The sequence below is a fragment of the Mesocricetus auratus genome, unplaced genomic scaffold, assembly GCF_017639785.1.
Source record: "Mesocricetus auratus isolate SY011 unplaced genomic scaffold, BCM_Maur_2.0 Super-Scaffold_4256, whole genome shotgun sequence".
Classification (NCBI taxonomy): Eukaryota; Metazoa; Chordata; class Mammalia; order Rodentia; family Cricetidae; genus Mesocricetus; species Mesocricetus auratus.
In genome coordinates this window covers 120,683,100-120,704,374 of record NW_024429182.1, presented here as the reverse complement: position 1 = coordinate 120,704,374, position 21,275 = coordinate 120,683,100, and the positions used below count along the sequence as shown (strand labels likewise).

Sequence of the window (21,275 nt, the reverse complement as noted above, 5' to 3'; positions counted from 1 at the left end):
TTTTCCTCTAGGCTCCTGTATGGGTCTGGAGGTGGGTGAGTGACTCACGAGGGTGCCCTCCCCTCTCCTGCATCCAAATGCTCAGCCCTTCCCAGAGAGAGCCAGGGCTCACATAATCCTCACAGTGGGAGTCAGGGGGCATCCACGCCTGTGCTGAAGGCTAAGGTTGCACAGTGGTAACTTCACACTCTGCAGCCTGTGTAGCTGAGGCCTCTGCACAGCAGTCTCCTGCAAGGCAGGCAGTGAGGTCAGCCTGGCAGGTATCACCCTCTCTAGCCAGGATCCAGTCTCAGGCACTGGTGCCCCAGGACCTGAGCAGAGATGGCTGAACAAGAAGGCAGTGGCCTGCAGGTGCTGTTGCATACACTTCAGGTAGGAAGTGCACAAGCCGGTGGGCTTTTGCCTTTGCCCTGCTGACCTGTGTTGGTGTGTGAACACTCAGGCCCCTCTGGCAGCCAGTGGCCTGGTTTGCTAAGCTCGCAGCAGCATAGGCACTAGCTCTCACCTTGAAGCTGCCCTAAGTGATGCTACGGTGTTTAAATATTAAACGTAACAATGCTGATGATTGCTCTGCTTAAATTATTGAACCTGGTGGGATCAAAGGCTCTGGCTAAAAGATACAAGTTTGCTAGATATGGGAAACATAGCGGGGGTGGGGGGAGTAGGGGGAAGCCTGTCTGCAAATGAAGGATGTCTAGTAAAGCTATTGAACGAGGCTGAAAACCTTAAGAATTGTGTGGGAGAAATGGGTAGCTAGGGAGAAGACTTCTTTGGGCTTCTCGCACTAAATGGTTCCTTCAACAAGTTTCCAAATTGCATTCTGCATCAGACAAGCCCAGGATGCTAACTGCATGTATTCTCAGGCCAGATGTGGCCGGAAGGCATTGGAACCAATCAGGGGCTGGAGACATAGAATTGGCTTTCTCCATGGTGATGCTATTCATTGGTAATTTTGAGAAGACTTTTTCCAGGGCAGTGTTTTGCAAATGTGTTTGCACTGTGGAGTCACCTAGATAATGCTGAAAATACTGATGTTTACGATGCCAACCCCCCCCCAAAAGATGTGGATTCATTGTTCTGGGGAGAAATCCTCATTGAAAGTTTGGAAATTCATGGGTCTTAACACACAGCTAAGGTTGAAAATTACTTAGGAACATGCTTGCTTTTTGTGGAATTCGGTGGTGATCTGTGCTCAAGATGCCTTGCATGGTTTCTATCCTGGGTGCCTTGAACCTGAATGTTATCAACAAAAGTCACGAGACAACAGCCATCCCGAGCAGGGGACTAGACTTTGTAAGCCTTCTGCATGTTTTCCTTTCTTCCTACTATGAAAAATGTTTGTTTTTTCCTCCTGCAACTTGGAGGAAACCGGCATTCTAAAATGTTGAGGAACCCTATACAGAGGAGTTAAGTCCCAGAAGTAAATGGAATGAGTTTGCAGTATCACACATGACTATTGAAAAGGAGCACCTGGGATAGCATTTCAATAACTTCAAAAATTCATTTGTGTGTATAGTTTTCGTGCTCTCCGTTCTGTATTTCAGCATGTGCATGTGTCCATGTGCACATGTAGATGTGGACATCAGAGGTCATTCTTCACCTTGTTTTTTTGAGGCAGGGTTTCTCACTGAATCCAGAGCTTGCTGATTCAGCAAGGTTGGCTGGCCACAAATCCCAATAACCTGCTTGGCTCCAACTCCCCAGTGTTGGGGTTATAAGCACATGCCACCATGCCTGGCTTTTGTATGTGGATTCTGGAGATCATACTCAGGTCCTTATGTTTGCATGGCAAACACTTTACTCACTGAGTCATCCTCCCAGACCCAAAGTCCAGTTATATAATGTTATTTGTCTCATTGTATGTGATGCATACAAGGCAAGCACACATCTGGGTCAGAGGTGTGGAAGGTGGGTGTCAACCTCAAATCAAACCTGTGAAGTATATCTTACAGGCATTTGTGTGGCTAGATGCTTTGGCAGTCAGGTATCACAAGTCAATGTTCTCAGTTTCGCTGTAATTTCTGAAGTTATATAGAATTCTTGATGAACTGTTGCTCACAGGAGTGAAAGCCTTGGCTGCTTAGAATTTCCTTGTTCTAGCTGTCTGGAAAAAGAAGGATGCTGGTAGATTGGCATCAAGAGCTCAGTGAAAATTAATGTCCTGCAGGTGGCTGGAAGCCATTGCAGGTTCAGCGTCATCTTCTGTCTTCCTCCCAGAGGGGATTTATAATTGATATTTAGAATGAACACTCTAGGGCACTGCACGATTCTCCATTATCAGAGAAAGATTTAATTATTTTCACTAGGCCATACTTAGTTTCCAATTAACTAGAACATTAAAATAACACCAGTGTGTCTCTTGCCAGTTAGTTTGGTTGTGGAACATTCAAGTTGAGTCAACTTGAGGTGCTTGACCCCCACTAAGTACTTCTAAGAGCCCTGTATCTAAATCCATTGTAGAAGTTAGAACTATCAAATACTTTAAAAAATGAACTCAGAGAAAATTTGGAGTAATCTCAGATGATGGCTTTTGATGCCAGGTCTCAATATCTGTTCTGGGCAGTTGGCTTAATCCAGACTCTAAATTCTAAAGGCTACCAAAGACTTCCGAAAGAGCTTAAGCAGAAATACTTCTAATTAGGAATTTCCCAAGAACTTCCCAATTCAGCCTTCTTTCTCATCACACACAAAAGTGACAGAAAGAGGCTTCATGTGTCTTTCCAAACCTCTGGAGAAGACAACAGAGGTGAGCTTAGGTTCTGAGTTTCCTTGTTTTTGAACAGTGTCCCAGAAACTTACAGGGCAGGACAAAAGAGAACAGGGCTAGATAGAATACACTCAGTGTAACAGATGCCCCCATTATGCCCCCTACAATCCTAGAAGTCTCCCTCCTTGAGAATATCACCTCTTTGGAATTGCAGCATAAACCTGACCACCATGAAATATTCTTTTGACCTGTTATCTTTCTCTGTGCAAACTAGATGGGACAGTTGGTTTTTGTCCTGCTTCAGTTTGAACTCAGCTTCTTTCTACCCAGAGTGTTAGAATAAATTTTCTACCGAGATATTTTCTAAGTTCCTGGCCTTGACACCCCAAGTTTAAGGTAGAAAATTAGACTGATGGGGAATCTTCAAGATGAATGGGAGACATCTACAGCACAGGTGTAAGAAGTGTAAGGGACTGGGGTCCAGCCCCAACCCTACTGCTTGCCAGCTGTTTATCCTTATGCAAGTCCCTTGACATCTCTATGGATCTATAGGTGTGGGTGGGTGGGTGGGGGAACAATGAAAACAGGTTCCTAAGTACTTAGGGTAAGGGTTAAAAGAAAATATGTGAAAGAGCACCTGTAGACTACACATAGCTGTCCAAATGGCTGTGGTTCGGGTGATTTCCCTAGAGGAATACACAATCCTGGGATGCTGGGAACACTTTCCACATCCTTCATAAACCTGCCCTTTCTTGGGTGGAGTCCAATACACTTGGAAAAAAGGAAGGTGTCTCATTTTGTCTTGCTCCCGTCTCTTTGTGTGGTTTGAGCTAATGGGGAAGATGGGGAGCTGCCAGGGTCGCAGGATGTGGACTGTGTGCCAGCCCTGATGTCACAAGCCCTGATCCAGCAGTGTCCCATGAAATGCCAGTTAAGAACCTTATTGAATCATGAAAAATGTATAATGATTAGGTCAGCTTTGGCATACTCTGAGCTGCGATGTGGGCACATGTTTGCTGTTTGCATTCATACTTTATTATTTTATGTTATAGCTGTTCAAACTGAATCCCAGGTCTGCAGTTTTGCCAAAATGTGTATAGCTGATTGCCTTTCTCAAATGAGGTTCTAAGAACATCATTTATTATGGATTGTGAATGAATGAGGTTTCAGGATGTGGGGTTTCCTGTCTCGAGTAAACATTGACCTTTGCTAATAGGAAACCTGGCCTGGAACATCCAGTCTACTTTTTTCTTTAGACTTGATCTTCCAAGAATTATTTTCAAGATAGCAGGGGACTCAGGGCCTGGACTGCTATGAGGGAATGTGTGAGAAAATGATTACTGATATGTCTCATTCACAGTACTTAGGAGTTTTTGCTGCTACATGTGCTTGATAATCTCCCTTGTATACCTCTCCTTGGAGGATGAAGAATTACCCATCTGCTCTGTCTATGGAGCCAGGTGGGCCAGAAACAGAACTTTTCCCTTGGACAGAACAGAAAGGTTTATACAAATCCAGCCAAGCATTTTCTGCCTAGATAGAGAACATTGAGAATTGACTTACAAGACCTTGTGAAGATGGTTTGCCTGGCATGTTTGAGGCTTTCTGAGTTTGGTAGAGACTTTTTATCTCAGTCATGACATAAAGACAGATGCAGAGTGAACTGTCTTAGTGTCAACCACCAGTAGAAAAAAGGAAAAGTCACCCTAATGTCATGAAAAACAAACAGCATGTAAAACTGTCAAGAAGCAACATGCCAGTCTCTAAGGGACAACCACGCCAGTCAAGCTGCATCACCAAGGGAATGGTGGCTGCACACAGGTGTACAGAGTGTTGGGAGTAGAACAGAGGCATCATGTGGAGCCTTTTCCTCAAGACGATACCAATTTCACAGATTCTTTAAGTCTTTTGAGATCAGAGAAAATGGACAAATGTTCTGTTGGGCCAAACTTTATCAGCTCACATTGCTCTGCCACCAGTGATGGAGGTGTAGGCTATACTGCCTTTGAGGGGAGACCATGAGACCATCACAGTCCAAATGAAGTGAAGTCACTCAAGGCTCAGTACAGAAACTTGGTAACTACTTAGAAAGAGGATATGAAACAGATCTTTTTACTACAAAGTTCATCTGAGTCTTCCCTAAGTGATGTTTCCTTTGGCCTGACTGAAATGAAGGCTGAAGGAATGTGACTTTTCCATAATAGAGGGAGGATTATTCCACATCTTAATTCAGGGTAGAGGAAAACTCCTCATAAAGGAAGGTATTACTTTTGATATGGGACAATTGGATATTCTTAGCACTGCTGACCTGCCATCCATCATCTCTCTACTCATCTATCTGTCTATCATTTCTCTGTGATACAAGAGATTCAGAGAAAGAGCACACACCCTCTGTTTAAAACTTGTGTGTCTCCTGACACACAACTGAGTCTCCCTTGTTTGAAGTTTCTTCATCTTCAAAATGAGATTTAAAATACCTGCTAATAGGCTGCCCATAAATTAAGACTAATGCATACAAATACAAAAGCACAGTGGCCTGTGCCCAGTAGCTGCAATGATCACAGTTAAATGCAATTCCTGTCCTTATGAAAACCTGGTGCAGAGTAAAAAGGTAGAAAGACAAATATTTGAAAAAATAAACTCACATGTAATGAAAGCTGTAGTAAAGGTGAATGCCAAAAGAAACTTCCATGGAATTTGGTTCCTAGATAGAGGTTCATGGAAGGCCTTGGAAGATGCCCCCAGTTTTAATGGGGGTGAGCCTGGGCTGACCAGAGTGAGCAGAGGACATGAGATCATCCCTATCTAGGGAAAATGTACAGGGGATTTGAGAATTGCTATGATATCCAATTTGATTAAAATAAAATGCCCAAGGGAAAAGGGATATGGAGACAGGTTGCACAGATTATGAAGGGTCTTGAGTAGTGAGCTTCAGGCTTGAGGTCACCTTGGAAATAACTGTTAATTCCTGAATGTGGTGGCCTCAGTCTTAGAGCTGTTTGGACTAAGTGATACTTGATTTGATGCAGCACTATTTCATGCCCCATTTTCTTCTCCCCTTAAACTTAATTATTACTTTAATGTGCATTTATGTGGTACATGTAAGTGGTCATGTGGGTGTGTGCTTTGTACTATGGATATTTGTGGATGTGTTCATGTATGGATACGTCTACATGTGGAGGCCAGAGGGTGATGTCCAGTGTATCACAGTGTGTGTGTGTGTGCGCGCGCGTGAGTGTGTGCGTGCATGCGTGTGTGTGTGTTATGCATGTGACTGGTGTGTGTGTGTATGTGTATGAGAGAGAGAGAGAGAGAGACAGAGAGAGAGAGAGAGAGAGAGAGAGAGAGAGAGAGAGAGAGAGAGAGAGAGAGAGAGAGAGAGAGAGAGAGAGAGAATTGCTTGAACGGGCATGGATGGGAGACTAGTCCCTGGATTTGGTCATCCTGCCAGTGACTACACCACTGAGGAAAATGATCACCCTCTATTCTTGAGCCAACTTGTGTGGGCTGCACCCACTTCATCCCCCCTTTCTCGACTCTGGTCCTTTTCCTATCTCGCTTTGATTGGCCACAGCCTGGAGGTCTTCACTTTCCTGCGCCCCTGTAGCTCACCTACTTTTAAGCTTCTTTCCAACTCCACTCCCGCCTCACAGAGGAGAAGAATAAGTCTACGCTTAGCTTGAGGGAGGAGAACGTTTTAAAATACTTTCTTTTTGGTTGTCACTCTAATTCGGAAGAAACACAGTTATTTTCGGGGTAGTGTTCAAACATTCTGGCATCAGCGCTGCTCTGACCGCATTGCTAAATTAAAGCAACCAGAACTAACTCAAAAGTCCTGGCCCCAGGTCAGCACCGTGAGTAGTTAGCGTTTCCACCTCCAGAGCCTGGTTCTGCTTCCGGCTGTGCTCCTGAATATCCACCTCCACACAGCACAGGCTGAAACACGGAAGTCAGCATGGCTTCGAGATATAATTAGGCCCTGGTGAGAGGCAGAGGCAAATGGCCAACAGACAGACCCGTGCCCAAACAGAATCTATAAATCGGCAGCATTTGCTCTGTAATTCCCCCAGTTTCTAAAGCAGGAATGGGTTTATGAGAGCCAAACACAGTTTCAGTCTGAACCCTGGGTGAGGATGGGGGTGGGTACTCACTGGAGGAGATGCTGGTGACTTGTTACCCTATCTATAAAGATAGGACAGGCAGCAATGAATCAAATAGACTGGGTGCCTCTTCATATTTCAGAAATAGGTGAATGGAAATGCATCCTCTTGGGTGTGACCTTCGTGTCCTTTTGCCAGAACGGGAGTGAAGGAAGTAGAGGCTTTGTTGGATCGGTGCCTTCTTGCTGCATGGTTTCCTCAAAAGAGATCTGCAAACCGGTTCCTCATCAGTGTGAAGCAGGTGCGAGGCAAGCGAGGTCAGGAGCAGTGATTCTGGAGGTGAAGGAGGGACCTAAGAGATGATGGAGTAGCCCAAATTCTGTCCTGAGCACACATTCTTCCCCTCCTTCTCTCTTAAGTTTTCCCTTCATGTGCTTTTACTTCAAAATTCTAACTGTAGACAAGGCACAATGGCACACACGTGTAATCCTAGCACTCTGGAGCTTGAGACAGGGTTACGAATGAGGTCTGACTGAGCTGAATTTTTTTTTTTGCAGGATGTGTATTTTGACATCAGTCAGCTAGGCTATGCAATGAGATTTTGTCGTATTTTAAGAAAATTGTAATCAGACACACACAACACATCACTTGTCATTTTAACCAGTTCTAAGTGTTCGGTACATTAGCGTGAGTTGTGAGTACATTCTCACCATTGTTCATGCAACCTCCAAGTCACGTCACCTTCCAGCAGCTTCCCATGCTTCCCCACTGGCCCCTGACAACCACAGTTCTACTTCTGTTTTAGGGAACTTGTGTAAGCAGAACCATGCGTTTGCCATTTTGAGTCTGCTTTGCTTTCCTTAATGTAATGCTCTTAAGGCTCATTCTTTTTTGTTTGTTTGTTTACATGAATAAATGTGTTTTATTTTTATTGGGAATGTATATGTTCAATTAATATATTTTGATCAAATCCACCACCATCTCCACTCCATCTCCTCCACTATATTCCCCACCACCTTCTCCATCATTGAATCCACTTAATGTTGCCTGTGTCACAGGCGTTTGTGGAGAACCAACCTAACACTGTTACTCTGCTACATGGACACTGTAATAAACTGTCTTCTAAGTTCTTGTCTTTATACCCGTAGATTAGCACATCTCTCAGCCCTCATCGGAGAAGCTTCTTTTTGCAATAGATGATGATCAATGCAGGAACCAACAGTGATCAACGAACAGAGAGTAAGAGATCGTGGAATACTCAAGGCTCACTCTTCTTGCTGCATGTGTCAGAGTTTCCTTTCCTTTAAGATTGAATAAATATTCCAGCATAGCCCAATGATACATATCCCCCTCCATTCATCATTGTTGGCTTTTACCCTCTGTGTAGTGTGAACAATAATGCTGTAGACATGGGTGTATGAACACCTGTCTACCTTTCAGTTCGTTTGAGTGGACCCTTGTTCATTTGCCTTCACATTGATATTTCAATACTTAATACTTAAGTGTTCTTGCATTACAAATAGAGCAGCAATGAACACGGATGAGCCTGTGTCTCTGCAGTAGGAAGTAGAGTCCTTTAGGTACATGCCCAGGAGTGTTGTCAATCATGTGTAGACCTAATTCTAGTGTGGTGATGAGCTGTCACACTGATTTCCATAGTGGCACCATCAGTTTGTAGTTCCACCAACAGTACATGAAGGTTTCCCTGTTCCCCATTTTATTGCCAACGTTTGCCACCTCTTGTTTTACCTCTTTTAAAAAATTCTTTCATTTTTTTGAGATTAATATAATTACATCATTTCCTCTCTGCAAACCCTCCAACAGATCCCCTCCCCTTACTGTCTTTCACATTTATGGCCTCTTCTTTTCAATAACTGTATAATATGTATCCCTGAATATATGATTACAACCTGCTTCATCTTTTACCTGTTTGGTTTTCTGTTAAATTTTGGCTAGCCAATTAGTGCACTTTTAATCTTAGCTCTCCTGGCCAGCATCAGACAACATGGAAGACTAGTTTTCATTATGTTTCTTCCACAGCTAAGGATAGTGACTACTTTTAAGAATGTTTCTTAGTTGTTTGCATTTCTTCTGGGAACTCTGTTCAGTACAGGCCACATTTTAATTGGCTTGTTTGTTTTCTTGTTATGTACTTTTTGAGTTCATTGTATGCTCTACGCACCAATCCTCAGTCTCATATATAGCTGTCAGTTTTATCCCTATTCTGTAGGTTGCCCATTCTTCAGTTAACAGTTTTCTTTGCAGTACAGAAATGTCTTAATTTCCTTTATAGTACAAACCGTTGATCTTGGGCAACTAGAGTCCTATTCAAAAAGTCCTCACCTGAGTTTACAAAAAGAATTAATAAAAGTTCATCTTTGCAAACAACTAAAAATCAATTTTCAAAGAAAAAAGCAAACCCTAAAATTGAAATCAAAGCGGAGTCAAACGCAAATCAGCCAACAGAACTATTATCATAACTATATAGAGAAAAATTGTTCATGTAACCACCGCCTAGATGAAGCAATCGTGAACTCCCTGTGCCCCAGAGGGACCTTGTCATGCCTACTGCTCCCTGGATTCACCTCTGCTCTGATTCCTATCACCACAGATTGCTTCTGAAGATTTTATATGTCATATAAATAGGATCCTACAGTAGGTCTTCTCTTGTGTCTGGCTCTTTTTATTTAACTCTGTGCAGTTCCTCCAAATTTTGCATGTAGTTGAAGATTCTGATTCTCATGGCCAATAGAATGCCATTGTGTGATTATGCTATGATTTCTTTTTACATTCTGGGGTTGGTGATAGTTGTGGCAATTTCCAGTTTAGAGCCAGAACAAAATAGTGCTATGAACATTCTAGTAAAGTCTTTGTGAACATATGTATACATGTCTGTTGGATATATCCTTGCTACTGAAATAGTTTTAGGGTACCCATATGTTCAGCTTTCATAGATAACAGCAATTAATTTTCAAAAGTGGTTTACTTTAGAAAAAACACTTATTATCCACACAGATACCATTAGTTTGAGAAAGCTTTGGCTACTATGCACTCTTGCTGGAAGTTGCTTCATATATATTCATTAGCTGAAGGTGGGTTGAGGTGCTTGGTCTTGGACTCTGTGGGAGTCTTCATTATATGCTACATATAATGTCCTTCTTTATCTCATGTATGTACACACACATCTGTCTTTTAACCTGGGTGCCAAGGATCTGAAATCAGGTTTCATGCTTCTGGGGGCAAATGCTTTATTGACTAAACCACATCCTGAGCCCTCTCATTCTTTGATAACAATAGTTACAGAACAACTTTATAAATAGTTTCTATTTGTCAGAGGCTGTGCAGAGTTCTTCATAAACATCATCTCGTTTAGTCTTTGGAGCAATTCTTTGAAGAAGGTAGCATTATTTTCCTCTGTTCAAAAGCCTAAAATGGAAGACTGGGGAGGCTTATAAATGTTGTACCATCTCAAGGCTCGCACTTGCCGTTGCTGGAATTTGAGTGGAGGGAAGGTGTTCCAGCAGAGGCACCTTTGCCAGGTGTGGTCAGTCTCTTTAAGGAAAGGTGAGCCTTTATGAACACTTCAATAGGATAGACTTATTGCCTGCTGGGGGAGATAGATACTCATGCTTGCAAATCTGGGAATGGTGTCAGCTGTCCCTATGAGTAGATTCATTCATATAGCAGGAAGAGAACAAGTGCCCACTGCTGGACTCTTCAAACTATGTCACAGGATGGATATAAAATGCCCCCACAGTGCTTGATCTTCAGCTGGTGACTCTATTTTAGAAGGTTCTGCCCAGCTGTGTGGGGCCAAGCAACCATAGACTGAACCTTCTGGAACTGTAAGCCCAAGCAAACATTTTCTTCCTTGAGTTAACATCAGACATTCTGTTGCAACACTGAGATCTCTGACTAGCGCTGTCTGTATGGGGTGACAGTACCGTTCTGTAGCACTGATGCTATCCCTACTGTGTCTTGTCACTGTATGACATAGCTGATCCCCATACAAAACTGTGGCTGTGTAGCAGAACCACGTGTTGAGGTTGGAGTTTGCTGATCCTGGACTACAGTCACAGGTCAGGAAACAATGTGGTGGCTGAGGTTGAAGGATAGTAATGGAGGGAGCTGTGGGTGGTCATTTGCTGCTGCAAACTGTCAAATGGAACCTGTGGGAAGTATGTGTCCTTAATCTCAGACTGTCCTTCTTATAAAGGAGCAGATAATGGCACAACCACTCAGGTGTGGGTGTTCCCGGGAGAGTCTTGCAGATCCTGAAATGCACAACTTTGACCATATCTCCAGATGCTCCCGCTGTCTCGCTGTTCTGGGTATTGGTAGAGCATGTGGGCTTCTCAGTCTTCTGAGCTGTGCTTTCATCCATGTGGGTGAGCGTGGTGGGTGCTGTAGTGCAGATGGTGTCTACCTTCCCTTTCACAACCTATGTGAGCACTACATTCAAACCAGCACTTCTCAAGTAGGATTCTAATGCCACTGTCAACTTAATAAAAGAACGAAGGGATGTACGGATTTGAAATGTTAGCACAGAAACGTTTCTTAGCTATCTTTACCAGAGAATCTTTAAAAATATTTTCAGTGTAGATATATGTTTCCCTAAGTAAGCTTCTCTGAGAACATTACTGACTATTCTGTCACTGTAAGTCGCACTTCTCATTCTCTGCATATTCCCCAGTATTTTCTTTGATGTTCTCTCTCTTCTTCCCCCAGGATTAGAATCTCCTCTGTCTTGTTCAGTCTTAATATTACCGCCATTTGAAACACTGTCTGGTAGCGCAGCAGATGTTCAGTGAATGTATGTCCATGGACTCATAAAATATGTATGGCTGATAAATTACAGATATAACTTATAGTATTTCCAGGTCATCTTGGAACTGGGTTAACTTTGAGGGGCAAAACCTTAACAGTTTTTAAAAGAGTACACGAACACATTTGGAAAACATTGGTTTTAGACCACTGCCGTGTTTAGTCTCTGCTAGTTTGTGGATTGACTTTCTGTTGGTGTGGGAACTGATCTCAGAATGTTGAGAAGATTCTGATGGGAGCGAATTGTCTGCTCACTGAATTTCACCAGCAGAAAAACGTTTAAGTGTCAGAGTTTCAGCTGATGAAGATTCTTCCTGGAGGCTCAGGAGCGACACCCTGATATGATCAGGGAGCCATATAGAGTCCACAGCTTCAGCCTAGGGTTTCAGATCAAAGGCAGGGTCACATTTCAGAGTCAAGCTATCTGATGAAGCTCTTCCTAGGGGACTCGGAGAAAAGTAGCTTTGTCATTAAAAGGTCCGTAATGAATTCCCTCTCACCATTCCCTACCCCCACCACAGGCGATGTGCCTCTGCATCTCTGATCTCCTGGTCCCTTTGAGCTGTATAAGCCCAGTGTCCTACACTCCCCATCCTTGAGTATCATTATCCCGGCCTTTAAAGGCACAGTCAGTCCAAGCAGCCCCTAGAAGGACAATGTAGATATCTTTTACTTTTCATAATGACTAGATGGAAATTATAAGCAATTTTTCATTTTCTTCTCGATAGTCATTATTGAACAATTATATATATATATATATATATATATATATATATATATATATATATATGTCCTGCGGGTGAAAAATGCCCTGAATGTCTGCTTAAAGTTTGGAAAGAAGAGGCTAAGATGATAATAGTTGAAGGAAAATGGCTATTAAGATTCTGGGAGTGTTTTCACTGTGAGTGCCTTATATTGGCTAAGTACTTACGGTGTGCTCAGAATTACTCTAACCATCTTCCCTGTTCCTGTCTCATGTAGCCTCTGCTTTGAGGCCCTGTTTTACACATGAGAAACAGAACTCTTGGTTAATGCCATGGGGCCCGATAAGTGAAGATCTGATCATTGCTGAACTCTCTCCAGATTTTACTGCATTCTACCCACTGGGTTATAGCATCTCTTTCCCAGTTAACCCTTTATTCACTAGTACAAATATAAAAGCAATACGAGCACACTATTTGAAAAATCTCATCAATCTAGAGTTAAAATTCTACTCCCCACAACAACTGTGTAGATGTCTACTGAATATTTTTAGATATTGGAGCATATATTTCTCTGATTATCTAACTAAATTTCTAACATTTTTACACAACATTTTTTTTAACATATCAATATAATTGAACAATTTTCCATCTAGACCTATAGATTCATTTCATTCTTTTATGGTACACTGTGTATTTCAGAATATATGACATATAATAATTTAAATGAATACATTTTTTAGTACTTCACTTAAATCTGACTTTATGTGTATTACTTTTAATGATGTATGCTAATTTATTTTAATAATCAGATTTATTAAACATTTCTTTCATGGATTATTTTTGTCTGTAAGACTTTCCCCCTGTATTCTAACTCTTGTACTTAACTGTACTTAAATTTTGCGCCATGTCACACTGTTTTCCTGCCTTGTTGCTCCCAAAGAGCTTTATGCCATATTATAGTTCATTTGTGCCAACAGTGATGAATTTTTGCACTTGGCATTTCTTTTTATGGAAGACTTTCTTTTGCATTACCCACTAGAGCGCTGCCTGCTAGCATATGGAAACTCCTCATTTCATCTACATTTTATTTAAAATGAGCATATGCTGGTTTCTTGGCTGAGTTTCAAGATGATTTTGGACACTGTCATTGTCTTTCTCTTTGATCTGAATTTCTGGGTCAGTATCTTCCGTGTACTGATAGTTTCCAGACTTTAGTGCTAAGAGATTTGTCCAGCAATGCCACTCACTTCCTTGATATTTTATAAGTCTCTCATTTTTATTTTTTCATATGTTGAGTGGATAACTGGGCCAGAGAATAGATAGTGGGTGGCAAGGTTCTCGGAATGCTATCAGTGGCACACATTTAGGTCTTCTAAATGCTACTATCTCATTTCAGGAAGAGAGATCTTGAGAACATGTTAGTCACTCTTGATGCCTTTACTCTACAAGCCACTGTACACAATGGGAGCTGGCTGAAAGCATGGTGACATTGTTATTCTCAGTTTAGGAGGAAGAGCTGAGATTCCAACATCTGTGTACTCTGGCGCATCCATGTCCCTATGCTAGTTAATGTAGGTCTGTTGATCTTCTTTCCCCTGGGGTGGAATATTGCAGATATTCTTTGAAAGGTAATGGCACTTTCCCCAGCTATAAACACACACACACACACACACACACACACACACACACACACACACACACACTCACTCTGAAAAATTTGATTGCTTTTCTCCAAGTCTTTATTCAGAGTTTTCTAACAGAGGTTCTTCAAGACCAAAATAGTAGAGCTGGTTCTAATCAAATAAGAGATAGATTAACTTTTGATCCAATCAAGTTAAATCCCTCATGCTTCTAGACTTGATACAATATTCTTTTTTTAAAGATAATTTTTCTCTATTTTTGAGAATTGTATGCTTGTGTAAGGTGAAATATGATCATACCCATAACCTTCCAGGCATCTCCACATACCCCTAAAATGTCTTCTTCCATTTTTTGTCTTTTTATCTGTATTGACAACTCACCTCATCCAATTAGTTGTGTGGGTTGTCAATACAGATACAATTAGTCAATAAATGCATGGGTATGGGGCCATTCATTGTTCGTTGTTCTCTTCCCCAGCAACTATTAATTACCAATAAATAGCTCCTTAGTAAGGGGTGAGAAAGTCATGGGGATCATTTTCCCCATCTGGGCTAGAGTTTTAGCCTGCCTAGTCTGGTGCAGGTAACCTAGCTGCTGTGAGTTCATGTTTAGGATAGCCGTGCCACGTCTAGAAGTCAGCCTCCACAGATCCCCCGTCCTCTGTTTCTTATATTCTAACAGTCTTATCTCTGCACCCTAATCTAGACATGAACATCTTCCATACTTCATCCACCCATGTGAAAATAAAATATCCTTGACTCTTTTGTTCGTGAATCCTAGATTTTATATAGATAACGTAAAAATAGAATTGAAACCGTACAGGAGGAATGTAGGGGACTTACAGGAGTGGGCAGTGGGGAGAAGGGAAAGGGGAGGGCAGGAATGGAGAAACATTCTCAGTGTATTTTACTTACTTGTTTGAAATTGTCCTTACGAAACCAAGTGCTATACACAATGAATGTAAACTATTCGAAATCAAAAAGGAAGCACAAAAATAAACTTAATTCTTTTGTTGTGTCAATTGAAATGCTACTTTTAAAGGAAACAGAAATGGAAACAAAGCAGCCTCTTCTACTCACCCAGCTATACAGTAATCCCTGTTCTTCCAACATCATCCTGGAAGTATTTGTACCTCTGAACTGATGTGTGCTTTGCTTGGTTACAAATACAGTTGTTTTTGATTTACTCAAATCTTCCTCCATGAGAACCTCGAAATAAAACTGGTATTTTCTTTGCTTTTTCAGAGATGTAGCACCAGATAAACCTCTGAAAATGTAAAATAGCTCATCTCTCCTTTCCTAAGCATGTATGTTCACTCACACCATTTAGGTCTCAACAGATTTACCTGTAGTTTGATCAAGAGTCTATGCCTTGGGATTGCTTGTGATGATACATAGTGACTAAGTATTATTATAAATTTAGAGGAAATGGCAAGCTCAGGTTCCTCTCAGATGAAGAAGACCTTAATCAACCTTCAACCTTGTGTGAACTTCTGCTTCTGAGTAATGGCAGATTAGGTAATTCAGTCGAACTTTTGTACTGGAGATAATTTTAAAATGTGGGTAAAATGTAAGTACCTTTTCTAAAAAGCATCAATGTTCTAATGAGATAATGATTGTACAGTGGACTGAGGTCAGGAGATGGGAGGGACCCAGAGAGAAGAGCAAGACTCTGGTATTTTTGTCTTTACTTCTGGTTCTTTTGTGCAGCTATAACAGAGTACTGAGGTCTGGCGGATTTATAATGAACAGTGCTGGAAGGCAGACAGAATACATCTGAGGGGCTAGTATCTGGCATGGGATTTTTTGTATGTCTTAACAGGGCAGAAGGAATCATTTGGTAGACAGGTAAGGATGGAAGATAAAATAGAAGTGAGGGAGAGGGGAAGAGAGGGAAGGAAGGAAAATTAGAAAGGGAATAAGGGAGGAGTGAGGAGAGAGAGAGAGAGAGAGAGAGAGAGAGAGAGAGAGAGAGAGAGAGAGAGAGAGAGAGAGAGAGATTGGGGGCCTCATTTCTGTGATGAGGGAATTCATTCCTGGTGGCCTAATCAATCTTGGGGTGCCCATCTCTTAACACTGTTCCATTGGGGAATGTACTTCCAATATATGTCTTTCTGGGGACACATCCAAACCATAACAGCTGTGGAGGAATTTACAGTTGGGGAAGGTGGGCTGGAAAAGGGTGATCATACATTCTATAGCCTTGCATATCTATGAGAATAAATGTTAGTATATAGACTTTTTAAAGAGTGGGATCCTGGTCACCAGATTTGAGGCTGAAGCTAACACTCTGTTACCATGAACTGTACACAAGCCTGTCTTTACAGACAGGCATTCTTCAACTCATCTGAGTGGTCTAGAAATCTTTAAGATGAGAAAATTGGTCTTGACTTCCTAAGTCCTTGGTAGGAGTACATTTAAATCCTTGTAGACTGTAAAGTTATCCACCCACTTGGAGGTTCTTTGTACACTATCATTTAGGATTTTTGTGTAGGTTGCATTATGTAGGCATGGTTATTGGTGATGAACTCAGTCTCTGATTTCTTTTTTTTTTGCCAGGAATTAGAAGACAGGACTGAAAATATTAACCCTTAAACCCTGGCTTAAGCGTTTTTGGTAACTAGCTCTCATCTTGAAGCCATTTGTGAAATTCTACTCACCAGTCATCCCATAGACATACATTGAAACACTCATTCTGAATATCCCAAGGGTTTAAGAAGCACTCTAAGCAAGAAAGTCAAACATAACAAAAGTTTCTCCTGTTTCTCTGATCTCTCAGGACATTATGAAGGTCTTAGGCACTGTGTGCCATGATCGTGGAAGACAAGTAAATATACCCATTTTATTATAGCACACTCTCATATGACATTGGAGACAAGATAAAGGGAGGGGCATTATTGAGAGCTTACAGTCACTGTCTTCCCTTTGGCTGGAAGACCTCTGAAGCATGCTAAAGCATATACTACGTGGTGACAGGTAAAGATGGGCATTGTGTGACCTCAATTCAAATCCTGGATTTGCTACTAATTGACTTTGCATAGGCCCCGTAACCCTTTGGTCATGATTTATCTACAAAATAAAGTATGGAGATATAAATCAATTTTTTCCTGAATATTGGTCATTTGCATGCTATGCCCAGAGTTTTTCATATTTTAACTCTACTCTGCTATTGTTCATTTACCATTTTTCTAGTAAGTTTATAATTGTAACAAGGTGAAACTTTATATACAGCCATAAGCATCACAGTAGCACTTCATACAAATGGAAAGCAGTCATGAAAATAAATGTAATACAAACAACATAATATTGTTAAAGTCCAACTGGATAGTGTTTCTCTGGAGTTTATGAGCCTTGGGCCTGCTATTTGTTTTCTAAAAAGATCAACCAATATTAGCGAGGTACTGGAAGTATACTAATAATCAGGACTTGAATGATGTTTCCCAAAAGAAGAATGAATAATTTACTGAGAATAAACATTTTTCTCCATGTGATTCCATGATATTTAATGCTGTATCTCCAGTGGCTTCTAAATCCAAGTCATATACTCTCTGTAGGAGGTTTGCGACCTTTCAAGAACATACTGGGGTAGGAAGTCCTTAGGGTAAATTTATATTACCCCATGATTCCCTCCTTGTGAGAGAGGAGTGTTGGGGGAAAGGTATGAGTCATATTGCTGTTGAGTTCATACATATTGGCCAGCAGCTTGAAGAATTAAGTTGATTGGATGGGGCTCCATATCTGAAATGTAGCCTGACAGCTAGCCGAGAGCAGTCAGCACTCAAGTTCTCCCAGAATTCCTGGAAGATGAAGAGTTTCACAGCAGACACACTTCCTTGAGATCAATGCTGTGTTCCTGTTACTTGCCTGGCTTTCCCTCCACCAAGTGGGTGATTTGAACTGGTATGTTCTGATTTCCCTCATGGCAAGACCACTGATTTATATCAGTTAAACTCATTTTCCATGCTGACCAGAGGCTAACCAATGACTTCTAGGGCATCTAATATGCTAGAAAATTCTTTTCTTTTATCTTTCTGAAAGATATTGGATCCTGAATGAACTGCTCAAACCTGCCATCTGGTTTCCAGAACTCTGTCACTTCTGTATAGGTGGGTCACAGTCAGGAGCAGAGATTTTTTTTTGCTTGCCATTACATTCGTTTTTAGTTATTTAAAAATACTAAGGCTAACATTGTACAGCATGATGTTTTGAAACCTGAGAGTACTGTGGAATATTTAAATCTAGCTAATTAGAAGATTCAGCACCTCACCTTGTAATTTTCTTGTGTGTGTGTGAGAGAGAGAGAGAGAGAGAGAGAGAGAGAGAGTAGAGAGAGAGAGAAAGAGAGAGAGGGAGGAAGGGAGAGAGAGGGAGGGAGGGAGAGAGTGAGTGAGAGAGAGAAAAGAACACAGAAGATCCATTATCCACATTTTACAAGAATATAATTTATTATAAATGGACACCTCCTGTGCAGTAGATCTCTTGAAAGGAATTGCTCTTAATTATAATTATGTATTCTCTGGCCACTTTCTCCCCTTGCTCCACTTATGCCAATCTTAGATAGTCATCATTATACTCTGTTTCTATACTCTATACTCTTCAAGTTTATTTATTTATTTGTTCTCTATGTGTGCCATGATGCCTACCACACAAAGAGTCAGAATACAAGTTTGTTCTCCTGTTTGGCCAGGTGGGTCCTGGAGGTTGAACTCAGGTCCTCAGCCTTGGTAGCAGGTGTTTTGACCTGCTGAGCCATCTCAACAGCACTGATAACTTCTTTGAGAACTATTAAGTTGGGGGTTTTTTGCCCATAAAAATGACTTATTTGGCTCTTTTTCCTTGATTTTTAAAAGATAATATGTTTAGTTATTCTTTGAAATGTATATCCCTGTGTGGAATGCATCTTGATTCTAGCTACTCCCCACTCTGTGGGAACTTTGTGCATTCTGGATGTTAGTTTTGCCTTGCCAAATAAATGTCTATGGTGCAGAGTTCTGAGCTTAAAATTTCACTTCCATTTCAAGGTTGACTAGAGTTGCTGTTCCCAATGTTTGCTTTTGTTCTGTTTTCTTTCAGGAAGGCAGCCTACACTGGCCTCCATTCACTATGCATCCTAGGCTACCCTTCAACTTGCCGCTCTGCTGCCATGGTCTCTCTAGTCCAGGGGTTATAGATTTGTCCCTATAATCTGTTGTAGATTCTTTGCTCAATAGTAACAACAATTGCTTCTTTTCAGGGATGGCATCTTTTAATCTCCCGCTGCTAGGACTCTTGGCATCTCTTCCTGAACTCACCTAAGCTCACCCCAGTTCACCAAGGCTAGAGAGCTGGAAGCTGTCAGCACCCATTTGTGCTCCTAAGTAAATTGGGAGCACTTCCAGTTGAGACAGTAAAGATACTTATCCACGAATGTGAGGTGACTACCCCTAACATAGAGCTATAACTTGAATATTTCAGGGGAATTGAGATTATGGGGCATATAACCAATTTGTCAATATATAAATAGAGTGATAATGATAGTTTTCAGCCTACTAGCAGAGAAGGGAGACTCGGGAGAAACAAGGGGCAGAGAAGAGGTGCTCATTAAAGCCGATTGCAAAGGGGATTTTAATGAGCACCTACTACATTCCAGGTCCCTGTGCAGCTTTTCATGGGGATAGGGCCAACAGTCTTTAAATGCATCCTCTCTGTGCTGCTCCCATTTGCCGGTGTTACAGCTCCCTTTAGGCTGAATTGGCTTCTTGTGTTCTTTCTGAACAGCCCAATTTAAGTTCTTTTTATGGTGCTTTGCATCTTTTCAATGTGTGTGTGAGTTTGGAGACCAATTCAATAAGGTCTGGGGAAAGTGAGTCAGTGTTGTATGTTTAGTTTTATTTGGTGTGCCTTAGAGGCACATGGGGTATCTGAAGTTACACTAGTATTTATAGAGTGTCCTGCTATGTCATCACACCCCATCTGGAAATCACTTTTGTCCTTGTATCCAAATGTCCTACTCCAAGTGTTGTGGTTCAGTTCTCCAGGGCACAGGGACAAATGTTATACAAACAATAATGTGCAAGTAAGTGTGTTAGGCCTGATATGTGGTTAGCTTTTTTTGATTCATTATAACCTAGTCTTCTGTTGTATTCATCAATAGCTCAGATCTACAGAGAACAGGGCAGTTCAATAACTAATGACTGCCCTGCTTATATTTAAGTCTGGGTCTTTGTAAGAATTGGCTCACAACATTGTTTAAGAAAAGATAGATCCCCTATTATTTGGGACAGAAACGCATTTGTATGTCCTCAGGTACCTGCCACCAATGCAGTTTTCATGTATGATCTGCTAAGGGTACATGGAGAGGGACAGAGTGCAGAAGATCTTCAAATCAAGCTTAAGTCATAATCAGAGGCTGGAAACCACCATCCAGTCATTAGTCAGGGCCAATTATTTCCTGGGGTGGGGGGGATCTGGCAATACCTAGAGATATTCAGGTTACCATAGATGTGGTAGCTACTGACCAAACATTCCATTGCTTATCAGTGTAGTTCTGACAAATGAGCTGAGATCACAGCCTTTACCCTGTGAGTGCTCTATTCCAAACTATCACAAGTGCCAAGACTGATAACTGTGGTGCTATCATTTGTCCCCCCCCAAATTCATGCGCTAGAAGTCCATCCCCCAAAATGATGGTACTGAAAGGTGGAAGGGTCTTTAAGAAGTGGGGTCTGGTTGGAGGTGGATGAATCTTGACTACTCTCCTGCACTGGTGCTGTGCTTTTGTACTTCTAGAACTGTGAGATAAATACGTGCTTTTCCTTATAGAGTCTCGGGTATTTTGTTATGGCAACGCAAGACAGATTAAGATAATTGCTCTATTCAATCAACTTTTTCCTCATTTTATTAATCTAGGCTGGAAATTTCAATGGTAGAATATGTGATAGCAGAGTGTACTTTGTTTACATAATATTTTCAGAGAGAGAGAGAGGGAGAGAAAGAAGAAGAAGAAGAGGAAGAGGAAGAGGGACCCTAATTGCTAATTTGTGTTGCTGCTCATGGAAGGATCAGACTAGTGGCTCTCAGGACAGCATTTTCTCTTTTTCTCACCGGAGCTGCTGCCTCCTCTTCTGCACTTTCCTGTGGTGGTGTGCTGTTGAGTCCTGAGAGCCAATTGGCAGTGATCAATGTGATTTGCTTTGATGCTTTCCTGAAGCTATAGGGGAGTTTTGAACTTTGTGAGTGACACATGCCTAGAGGCAAGGAATATTATAATTCACAAAGGGGAGGTGGAAGCCAATTAGAGTTGATTAAAAACCAAACACAC

At 41.5% G+C, this 21,275-nt stretch overlaps 1 protein-coding gene across 1 annotated transcript in view; it reads left to right on the top strand.

Moving 5' to 3' along the window:
- Nucleotides 1-171: 171 nt before the first annotated feature.
- Agbl1 (AGBL carboxypeptidase 1) overlaps nt 172-21,275 on the top strand; it is a 519,496-nt gene continuing 498,392 nt past the window's right edge. The window contains exon 1 of the mRNA XM_005077867.4: nt 172-372. Within this exon, the coding sequence (XP_005077924.4) occupies nt 322-372 (51 nt within the window). The 5' untranslated portion in view covers nt 172-321. The remainder of the gene's footprint in view (nt 373-21,275) is intronic.